At 44.0% G+C, this 12,260-nt stretch overlaps 1 protein-coding gene across 2 annotated transcripts in view; it reads right to left on the bottom strand.

Annotated features, from left to right (window-relative positions):
• Positions 1–11,515, bottom strand: part of CARS1 (cysteinyl-tRNA synthetase 1) — a 93,468-nt gene extending 81,953 nt beyond the window's left edge. The window contains exon 1 of one of the 2 annotated variants that reach the window (XR_010981746.2): positions 11,303–11,372. Coding sequence is in view for 1 of the 2 variants with exons in the window: in XM_068099190.2 (XP_067955291.2) it covers positions 11,303–11,390 (88 nt within the window). In the remaining variant the exon portion in view is untranslated. Of the gene's footprint in view, positions 1–11,302 lie in introns of both variants that reach the window. The other variant, XM_068099190.2, reaches the window with a different exon arrangement.
• Positions 11,516–12,260: the final 745 nt, after the last annotated feature.

Here is a 12,260-nt window from a genome sequence, read left to right as displayed (position 1 = left end):
GGGGATGGAGGGGGAACAAACACCAGAAACAGATTTGACCAGACGCCACCAGGATTTGGAAGAGGGAGACAGATAAGAGAGTTCGGTCTTGAGAATGGTGAGATATTGTTTCCTGGCTCTCCTGAGGGTGGACACACACTTGTTTCGGGCTTTGTGAAACGAAATGAGATTTCCTTCCGTTGGATTTGCTTTCCAGGAGACGAAAGCAAGTTGTTTCAGGGCAACAGCCTCACCACAAGATTCCGTGTACCATGGACGGCAGGAAGGGTATGACAACTGAAGACGAGATGGTATAAATCTGTGCATGAGAGAGAGCAATTTACTTTGAAAGAATTCCCAGGATGAGTTGATGTCAGAGGCGGTAGAGATGGGAGACCAGTCCAGATGATTGATGGCTGCTTGAAGACCGTGCCAGTTGGCCTGAGTGAAATGCCAGACTCGTCGACGCTGAGGAGGCTCTCTGAGAATGGTCAGAGAGATGTCCACTTTGACAAGCACATGATCAGATGAGCCGATTGGAGCAGAAGAAGAGCAGCAGACATTTTCAGGGAAGTTTGTCATAACCAAATCCAGAAGAGAAGATGCTCCGTTGACTGAGATCCGGGTCGGGAAATTGACAGATTGTGTCAGTCCCAGTGAGTCGCAGAAGTCCTTTGCTGAAGAGCCATGGCTGGTGAGAGAGGTACCCACCCCCAGCCAACTGGCATGGTGACAATTGAAATCACCACATATGAGGAAGAGAGAGTTGGGATGGGTAGATAGAAGTTGGTCCATATTATCAGACAGTGAGATGTAGATGGAGTCATCGCTGTTTGGTGGACGGTACAACACACATATGAACAAAAGGTGGGAGCGAAGGGGAAGCCGTAGCCAAAGGTATTCCTGGGGGTGAGGTGGAGAGAGGGCAGTGGAGGGCGAGTGAGGAAGAGAGTTTTTTTATAAAGATAGCAACCCCACCTCCAGGACGAGGCTCAGGTCTATCATACCGGAGGAGGGAGTAACCTGGGAGAGATACCAAGGCATCAGAGACATCATGAAGGAGGAAAGTTTCTGTTAAGCAGATCACATCTGGTTTGTCAGAAGCAACCTGTATGGAGAGGTCAGTCAAGTTTGAGCGAAGGCCCCGGATGTTTGAGGTCCATACCGTTAATGAAGAGGAAGGGGGAGCATCGGGTCCAGAACAGGGGGGGGAGGGGTAGGGTAAGATGTGGAAGAGGAGGAAGAGGTAGGGAGAGCTGTTGAAGGTGTGTCAGAGATTTCAGAGATTTCAGAATAGCTTGGAGAAAGGGAAGAATGGGGCGGACAAAAGGTTTGATGGAGATTGGGTGAGGCACAGTGAGGTGTTATTTGAGGAGGAGGCAGAGCGAGGCAGAAGGTTTGGGGAGATGAAGGTGAAAGTTGGAAGGGGGAAGAAGCAGGGAGGATGCTTTGAGGAGGAGGGGTGAGAAGGGAGTCTAGGAGGGGAGGAGCGAGGGAGAGTCTCGGAGGGGAGGGGTGTGGGGCGGGTTTAGGAGGGAGGGGAGGGAAGGGGCAAGGGGGGAGATTTGAAAGGGATGGGTGATGGGGAGGATTTGGAGGGGAGGGGTGAGATTGGATTTTGGAAAGTGTACGATTCATGGGAAACGAACATTTTTTGCAAAATGAGTTTGAGACCTTCGAGTCAAAAATACGTTTGAGGACACTGGAGGAGGAGTGGAGTTCTGGATAGTTTAGGGAATGTAGAAAGGAGGAACTGTAAGAGATGGTATTATATATATTTTTTGGAATGAATAGATTTGGTGAGCAAGACGAAAGCATCCTTTTGTAGGAAAAGAAGAAAAGGGTGTTATAATATATGAGAGAAAATAGTTGTTCAGGGGAGAGATTATACATTTCTAGCCGCGTGATCGCGAACGAAGAACGAACGAACAAAAAGAACAACAAATAAACGAATAAGACCTGGGAAGGAAAAAAAATTTTGGGGTTTTTTTTTTTTTTGTGAGTACAGATATTAAACAAGGAGGTACGGGGTGAACGACTGGTACGAAACAGAGAACGAAAATAATTTCAGCGCATTCGACGAATCGCTGAGAGAAAAAACCACAAGGTCGGAGACGGTACGGTAGTCTAAGCCTACGAGTACTAGGCCGCAGAATACTCGATACCATTAACCGACGATTGTGTATACATGTACGAAAAATTAGCACCGAAATTTTTCCAAAAGATACGCTATAGGTACACACACCGAAAGATAGATACAGTCTCGACAAAAACACGATTGTGATAGATCACTTAGCTTCGAGAGCGTGAGCGCATGGAGCAGCTTCGAAAAGACGTGACCTCGCCATGATCTCGCGAGATCTCGCGAGACTCTTGCAAAAGGAATTTAATATTGAAAGGAACTAATCTTTGTAAAGAAGTCACGAAGTGTGTGTCCACCAATAAGGATACATTTTGTCCCAGTATCGACACAAAGCCTTTTACTCCAAATGTCCCACGAGGTATTTCACATCCACAGCACAGCCGGCTTAATGCTTTCTAACCTGATGCAGCATTAACTATCACTTTGCATTTCTAATATCTAAGCCAGCTCTGTAAGTTAAGATTACGCCTTACTTGTATGCATGTGTTTTCAGGGAGTACCTGCTTATGGCCCCGCGCACGTGAGGGAAAAAGCGGAGTTAACCTATTGGTTCATGTCCTTCTGTCTGTCTTATCAGAACATGCATAGGAAGACAATAGGAAGTACATGATTAGGAAGACAATAAAGACAATAGGAAGAACATGAATAGGAAGATAACTTAGGAAGACCATGCATAGGAAGACAATAGGAAGTACATTAGGAAGACAATAAAGACAATAGGAAGAACATGAATAGGAAGACAAGTTAGGAAGAACATGAATAGGAAGACAATAGAAGACAATAGGAAGAACATGAATAAGAAGACAATAGGAAGAACATGAATAAGAAGACAATAGGAAGAACATGAATAGGAAAAAAATGACGAGGAAGACAATAGGAAGAACATGAATAGGAAGACAAGTTAGGAAGACCATGCATATGAAGACAATAGGAAGAACATGAATAGGAAGACAATAGGAAGAACATGACACGAAGAGGAAGACAATAGGAAGAACATGAATAGGAAGACAATAGGAAGAACATGGATAGGAAGACAATAGGAAGAACATGACACAAAGAGGAAGACAATAGGAAGAACATGAATAGGAAGACAATAGGAAGAACATGAATAGGAAGACAAGTTAAGAAGACCATGCATATGAAGACAATAGGAAGAACATGAATAGGAAGACAATAGGAAGAACATGACACGAAGAGGAAGACAATAGGAAGAACATGAATAGGAAGACAATAGGAAGAACATGCCACGAAGAGGAAGACAATAGGAAGAACATGAATAGGAAGACAATAGGAAGAACATGACATGAAGAGGAAGACAATAGGAAGAACATGAATAGGAAGACCATGCATATGAAGCCAATAGAAGACAATAGGAAGAAGATGAATAGGAAGACAATAGGAAGAACATGACACGAAGAGGAAGACAATAGGGAGAACATGGATAGGATGACAACTTAGGAAGCACATGAAGAGGAAGAACATGATTAGGATGACGAGTTAGGAAGAACATGAACAGGAAGACAATATAAGGCAATAGTAAGAACATGAATAGGAATCGGACCATGAATAAGAAGGCAATAGAAGACAACAGGAAGAACATCAATAGGAAGACTGGTCTGTCATTTTACCGTACTTTGCCTCTGAATTTGTCCCGATCTCGCATACAGCAGAGAATCGAGATAAGCATTTTACTCTGTCTGCCGTGAAACAAAATTTTAAATCATTCCAAACAGGAATATTACTGTTTTAAGGATGTCATCAAGGCACATACAACAGGCATGAAGAACTAATGTAACATGTTTGATCGGGTGATGTAATAGACACTGGGTAAAACAAGGAATTAATTTATTTATACGCCTTTATGTACATTGAATTATATACTTGAACACTGTAGAATGCAAACCACATTCATCATAGTTCCAAGAGCCAGGCTATATGTCGAAATATAGCATGAGGGGGCGTGGCATGTGAGAGGGTTCAGTATCAGAGTGAAGAAGAGGCCACCGCTATGTCTAAGTACGATGCCAATTAACGCTGCATTATATGGTTCCTCAAACAGGGAACCATGATTGTCATGGGGCCCGCAAGGCTAACCCCGGCTCTAGCGGGGAAAATGGCCTTAAAACGATCATTCTTCATTTATTCATTCATTCATATATGGTGATCAATAAAGCCTCCATCTCCAAAGCTGCGACTCAACGTCGTCTTATTGCAATGTCGAACCACGATCCAAAACCATGATGTTTTCTACCCCCGTTAACACAATTGAGATTTTGCGTTTTCACCCGTACGATGCTGATATTTCTCCATGAGTAAACACATTGATTTTACGGATTACTCCCACTGTTTTGGGGCCCCTATACATGTCCTAAATGGCTGGGAGTTTTCATAAAATTTCTCAAAGCTTTTTTTTTGAGATGTTAACTCCCATGAGCCTCAGGAGCCGCTTCACAGCGCTAAACTTCCAGATTTTCTTAAACGATTTTTAAAATCATTATTTTGCTTAAAACTGAAGTACGTACTGTATATACTTAGAACATGATGCTTCACAGTGTTCATGAACTCTCTCTCAAGTTAAAGATGCATACATATGGCAGAAGTCATTACCTATCTACTCTATAATACTCTCCTATGTATGTATGTATGCATGTTCCCTCAAACATATACCAATCAGAGCTGAGAATCTGGTCACATGACAGGTTGATGCGATTACGTCTGATGTCATTACGGCGTACGGCGGCTGACTCTCCACACTCCGCCATTTTGATTTATATGCCGTTCATGCCGAACCCGTCATATATCACAATCTCCATGCTCTACGTTTACGTCTTTCATTCAGTGTGAAACACAAACAAACCGATTGTTAAAATGACCATAAAATATCGAAAGCATCATCGGCGTTACGTCTCTTCCAACAAAACGGTACGCATAGGCCTTAGGCGTTATGCCTCATCTTCGGACTGCTTCGTACAAATTAAGTCCAGGTTTCTTAATACAGTAGTGTATCGTTTCAGTAATAATAATAATATAGTAAATATAACCATAACACTTTAATCCCAATGTCATGAATACAAAGTTAATGGATTGAAGCGGTGTATGGTTCATGAATCAGTGATAAGTGATGTTCAGCACTAATATGAATAATCGCAGAAGTAAGGAATTAGCCTTGGTTTTTTGATAGTAATATCATTTTCGAAATATAACGTTAACATTATAGTGAATGTAATCGTCACACTAATCCCTTCGTAGTGACTGCAAACGTACTGGAAGTTAAAATATATCATCTCTCTATATTATAAAAAAGTTTTTGTTTGTTTGTCTGTGCAAGCTAATCTCCTGAACGGTGAAAGATAGGAGGAAACCTCCAATACAAAAAATGTCGGGACGGGCCCCGGGAAGGTTTTAGGCTAGGTGGCGTGGCCGGTCGAGGCCCATTTCACAATTAAAAGCTAAGCTGAATTATAGTAGAAAATTCATTCAAAAATAACCCGGGCAACGCCGGGTGCATTCGGCTAGTCATTTATATATTAAAGTGGCGGCAGTTTATCGTCCGTTACGTCATTACGTCTATGATGTCATTACGACGGCTGACTCCACCGACCGACATTTTAATTTACTAGTAAGCCGACACCCTGTCACTACGGGAGCTGCAGAAAGGGTCATTCCTCTTTGGGATATATAGATTACAGTCGATCTATGGTCGGGTCTCAAGAACATTGCGTGTGTTCATTTACCAAGTTTCTTGTGGAGAGATCGCCAAGTGGTTTAAGCATTCGAGCAAGCACTCAATTCAAAACCCTTAAAGAATGGCTGGCTTGGCAAGCACTAGCTAGCTGCTTGGTAAATGAGCACACCTCCAACCATTGTTGGGTATATAGAATACAGTAGATCTTCACTCAGTTCAAGTGAAACTTACCTCATGGATGTCTATATTCTTCCAAATTTCTTTGTTTAATGTTACAAACAGCATTAGCGACTGTTTGAAAAGATAATCATGTGTGTTTGTGGTTTATAATATTTTACAAGCCCGGCTACGCCGCTGTTAGACTTTTAGTCTTGTTTATTTATTTTAATACATGGGCTAAGGCTCGTAATAGAGCACGCACGCACACACACGCACACGCACACACGCGCACACACACACACACAATACAGCCACTGAGCTTGGGGGAAGTAATCACTACCGCCACTTCCCGGGATACTCTAGGTATCAGCAACGTCATAACAATGTCGCTGCTTTTCTCACCGTATTCAGAGGGCATTTCCTCAAGAGGAATTTCCTCCTCCCCATGGATGCCAACCGGTGGGGATTGTCCGTGCTCTATCTTTTCAAGCAAGGAAGCAAGGCATTTTCATAAAATTTCTCAAAACCTTTTTTTTGTAGATGTTGGGCTCCCACCAGCGCATAGCATGGGTACCTCGCTAATCAATTTTGTGTTTCATAGAAATCGCCCCAAACAACGTATGAAGCCACTCGAGGTAAGGGGCTAAGGGAAGGTTAAAAAAAGATAAGGATAAAGCAAACCAAAATAAATAAATAAATAAAGAAAAAATATCATGAAAACATCCAAGACACAGGAAGTAGAAGTCAGGTAAAATGTGATTAAACCTCAAAGATGTATGAAGTATGAATTGACATTCCCCTTGAAGCAAAGTAAATCGTAGGATGATGGGAAGCACATTACAGCTCGTGAATTGCAGAGCGAGACAGCTCGAAGGATAAAACTATCTGCATAGTCTTTCGTACTGCACTTTGGATCAGCTATCGTGTATGGGTGAGCGGAGATGACAAACCGAGTCTTACGTCAAACACTCGTACGGGAGGAACCAAGTTAGAAAGTCCAACAGAACACTTGCCATGAAAATATCTGTAGAACAAACCAAGAATGGCACCTGACCTACGGTGAGAGAGTGGTTGAAGAGTTGAACCCATCTCCACACCAACCAGGTTGACTATGCGTTTCTGAGGCCTATCAAGTAAAGATAAGTGGCAGGCTGGTGCTCCAGCCCAAATGTGGCCACAGTACTCCATGAGGGAATTATAGTTGCCTTATACAGGTGATGCTGACGCCGCCCTCCCCCCCCCCCCCCCCCCCCCCCCCCCAGAATTTTCCATGTTTTAAACGTTTCCCAGTGTGTACCCTGGTTAAAATAGGTACACCGTATCCCTGCGTGTCGTAAGAGACGACTAAGAGGGTTGGCGTCAGGAAGGGCACCCGGCCATAAAAACATTGCCTCAAAAAGAGAACCATGACAATTACAACTACATATGGGCAGGGTACAGCCCGAAGTGGAGATCGGTTTCTGAGGTTTGGGACATGGAATGGAGGGACAATGACAGGGCGATCAGGAGAAGTGGTGGAAGTATTGGTCAGAAGAAGAGTGGACATATGTTGTGTGCAAGAGACGAGATGGAAGGGAAGTGGTGTGAGAATGGTGAAGGGTAGACAGGGACAGAAATACAAGTTTGTGTGGCAAGGGTGCCCGGAGGGCGTGAATGGTGTTGGTGTCCTGTTTTCTGAGGAGTTTTTAGACTGTGTGGTGAGTGTGACTAGAGTGAGTGATAGGTTGATGATGGTGAAAATGATGATTGGAAAGCTCTTGGTGAACGTCATCTCGGGATATGCTCCGCAGGTTGGTCGAAGCGATGAAGAGCAGGACAAGTTCTGGTGTGCGATAGAGAAGCTGATGGAAAACGTGAAAGATGAGGAAGTTGTTGTGGTAGGAGGAGACCTAAATGGACATGTGGGAAGGAGGAGGATGGTTTTGAGGGAGTTCATGGGGGTTATGGATATGGTGTGAGAAATGGAGAAGGTGAAAGGATTTTGGAGCTTGCTGATGGAGCTGATTTGTTGATTTGTAATACTCAGTTCCAGAAAGGGGATAATAAGCTTGTTACATACACGTCAGGTGGGTCGACGACAACCGTTGACTACCTGATGGTGCGTAGGCGAGATAGGGGGCACCTCCGGGACACAAAGGTGATCCCGGGGGAGGAGGCTGTTTCACAGCACCACTTGGTTGTCTGCGACATAAGGGTGAAAGGTGCGAGGAGAGCTCGGCGGGTGAGGTACCAACCGAGAATGAAGGTGTGGAGGTTGAAAGAGGTGACAGTAAGGGAGGCATTAAAAGAGAGGCCGAGTAGGGTAGAGGATGATGTGGTTGAGCTTGAAAGTGGTTGGATGTCAATGAAAGCTAGTCTGTTGGGAGCCGTTGGTGAAGTATGTGGATGGACAAAAGGACCACCGAGACACTCGGAAACATGGTGGTGGGATGATGAAGTTGGAAAGAGGATTGACGAGAAGAGGAAGAAGTTCAAGGAGTGGCAGAAGGCGAAGTGTACGGGAGCAGAAACAGCAGAGCATGAAAGTTATAAGGCAGCCAAGAAGGCTGAAAAGAAAGAGGTAGCAAAGGCGCAGGAGGCATGTAGGAGAATGTTCGGAGAACGCTTGGATTTGGAAGAGGGTCAGAGAGCAGTATTCAGGATTGCAAAGCAGATAGCGAAAGAGAGGTGTGATGTGATGGGGGGTGAGTTGCTTGAAGGATGAAGTGGGACAAATCGTTGTGGACCCAGATGGAATTAAAGGAAGATGGAAAAGATATATGGAAATGCTGTTGAATACAGAGAATGAATGGGATGGCAACATAGAGAGTAACCCAGTTTTAGGACCGGCAGAGAAGATAACTGAGAAGGAAGTTGAGGAAGCGATAAAAGCAATGAAGAGTGGAAAAGCAGGAGGGCCGACGGGAGTTGTGGGAGATATGTTGAAGGCAGCAGGAAGTTGGGGTGTGAAGAGAATGACAGAGATCTGTAATCTGGTGGTGAAAGAAGGCCGCATTCCAGTGGATTGGGAACTGAGTACCCTCGTCCCTCTATACAAGGGGAAAGGTGACCCTCTGGAGTGTGGCTCGTATCGAGCGATAAAGTTATTGGAGCATGGAATAAAGGTATTGGAAAGGGTGTTGGAGAGGAGGATAAGGAAGAAAGTGAAGATCGACGAAATGCAGTTTGGATTTATGCCAGGAAGAGGAACGACAGATGCGCTTTTCATTGTGAGGTAGTTGCAAGAGAAGTATATGGAGACGAGGAAGAAGTTGTTTCTTGGGTTTGTTGATTTGGAGAAAGCATTCGATAGGGTTCCACGCAAAGTATTGACATGGGCATTGAGGAAGTTAGGAGTGGAGGAATGGTTGATCAGAGTAGTGATGGCAATGTACAAAAGAGCGCGCACAGCTGTAAGGACGAAGGACGGGAACAGTGGCGAGTTTGAGGTGAAGGTGGGAGTGCATCAGGGGTCGGTACTAAGTCCACTACTATTTGTAGCTGTGATGGAGGTGCTGGCTCAGAACGTAAAGGAGGGTTTACCATGGGAGTTGTTGTATGCAGATGATCTGGTGTTGATTGCGGAAAGTATGGATGGACTGAAGGAAAAGATGAACACGTGGAAGGAATGTATGGAGACAAAAGGTCTGAAGGTGAATATCGGAAAGACGAAGGTGATGGCAAGTGGTAAAGCATGTGGTGAGGTGGAAAGAACTGGGAAGTGGCCGTGTGCTGTGTGTAGGAAGGGTGTCGGAGTGAACTCCATTCAATGTACAATGTGCGCTGAGTGGGTTCATCAAAAATGTAGTGGTCTGAGAGGGTCATTAACCAGTGTGGCAGCTACATTAAAATGTAAGGTGTGCACAGAGGGAGCTGCAGATGGAGGAAATGTTGAGTTGGATCTTGGAGACGGCGTGAAGCTGGAAGGTGTGAAAACATTTTGTTACCTATGAGACATGCTGAATGGAGAAGGTGGATCCGACTCAGCAACGGTTGCTCGAGTGAGATGTGCATGGAAGAAGTTTCGGGAACTGAGTGGCGTGCTGATGATGAGGGGAGTGTTGTTGAAGCTGAAGGGAAAGGTGTATGCTGCATGTGTGAGAAGTGTTATGATTTATGGGAGCGAGACATGGGTAATGAACGTAGAGCAGCAACGAAGGTTGGAAAGGGTGGAAATGCGAATGGTTCGACGGATGTGTGGAGTATCGTTGAGAGAGAGGAAGACAAATGACGAATTGCAAAAGATGATGGGAATAGAGCCTGTGATGGATGCTGTAAAGAGGAACAGGTTGAGATGGTTTGGTCATGTGTTGAGGAAGGATGAAAGTGACTGGTTGAGAAGAGTGATGGAAATGAATGTAGAAGGAAGTAGACGGGGAAGACCGAGAAAGACTTGGCTAAAGATGGTGGAAGAAGAAATGCAGGCAAGGGGGTTAACAAGGAGAGATGCAGAAAATAGGGCAAGATGGAGAAGATTGTCATGGGGACCGCAAGGCTAACCCCCGCTCTTGTCGGGAAAATGGCCTTTAAAATGCATGTTGTGTTGTTGTTGTTATACAGGTACAAAACAGCCTCAGGAGGTAAATACCTTAGCGCTCGATAAAGACAACCAACTCGTTTGGAAGCACTCTTAGCAATACCAGAAATGGACTTATCCCAAAGGAGGTTAGAAGAGATGTCAGGATGAAGAAGCCGAAGCTCCGATGATTCTGTTAAGGTTGAACTTGAAGACCCTCAGAGCAATTCCACGGTTACTCACATTACAATACATTACATTAATGCATCTATATATGTATATGTAATGTGAGTAACCATGGAATTGCCCCCCATGTGCACAGAAGGGAAACACCTGTTTCTACAGTGAGATATGGACAACAGTTTAGTTTATTTTGCATTGGAGGTTACCAGGCAGTCATGTCCCCACTTCAGCACATTCTCTAAATCAGTGTACAAAGAAACTCCAACCTCATCAGATGTACAGTAGTGAGGTACAGTATCATTCATAAAATACGTACAGTATGAGTATGTGGTACGACTCGACATGGGTTGGAACCACCGCTCTAACCATTTATACACCACCGACATTCTCTTTCTAGTCCTTTATTTCGTTTATCATAATCCCACCTCTTCATTTATATTTCCTCCACTCACTCCCAGCTTTAGTACGTAATAAATAGATGACACCCCCCCCTAATCCATAATTTTTTCATTCATCATTACCATCGTGCCACATTTTCCACACCACAGTCAAAGCGACAATTCGTGTCGATGTACATACACCAACAGACACCATCGGTGCACGGCGGACCAACAGGTAAAAATACCATGGTTCATGGATAATAAGAAGCCATTCTTACCGCCCGCCTCGGACATGCTGAACGGCTGATGAAATGAGCGAGCTGCGAGGCTCGGTACGTCATTCCGTATGACGTCACGACACGACATCTTTCTTCATTTCAATTGTAGTTTTAAAATAACTCAAAGCATTGACGTTTCAATCGTGATAACGAAACCGTGATTCCAAGATAAAAACAAAAACACTATTACGCGTTACAATTTATTCATACACCGCTCAATATTTTATTGTACTTTAGCTAAAGTACAAATTACAAGGATCCGAAAACGAATGACAGAATAATAAAAGAATAGTAAAATTCATACGGTCACGAACACAACTGTGTTAAAGTGAAGCTTTATATTTAAAATATTAAACTACGTATTGAAGCAAAAGGGCACATGGTCGCGGTACAGAAATGGGTGGGACGGGAGTGGGAAGATGGCGGACGCATGAAGCCAGGACGTCTTACGGAGGTCAAGGGTGTTTCTGGTTCTTCTCGTAATGCGTATTGCGTATTACGTATTCCATATTGCATATTGCGTATTACGTATACCATATTGCGTATTACGTATTCCATATTGCGTATTGCATATTGTGTATTACGTATGTACCATATTGCGTATTACGTATTCCATATTGCGTATTACGTATTCCCTATTGCGTATTACGTATTCCATATTGCGTATTACGTATTACGTAATCCATATTCCATATTGCGTATTACGTATTCCATATTGCGTGTTGCGTATTATGTATTATGCATTATGTATTATGTATTGCCCTCTCTTGTGGATATCGAGCATCTAGTTAGTGGACCTGTGGGTTCAATTCTATACTCCTGGGGGGCGTCAGGTGGGGGTGATCATGGATCTTGGGTTGAGGACAAGTTCTGCCATCGGTTAACAGAGTCCCACGAGGATCTGGCGTGAAGAGGGTCAGGCCCCGGCATGATAGTACTAGTAGTGAAGAATCCGACG

Source organism: Myxine glutinosa, chromosome 8, assembly GCF_964187855.1.
Source record: "Myxine glutinosa chromosome 8, kmMyxGlut1.1, whole genome shotgun sequence".
Lineage (NCBI taxonomy): Eukaryota > Metazoa > Chordata > Myxini > Myxiniformes > Myxinidae > Myxine > Myxine glutinosa.
This window is presented reverse-complemented; position numbering and strand designations above follow the sequence as displayed.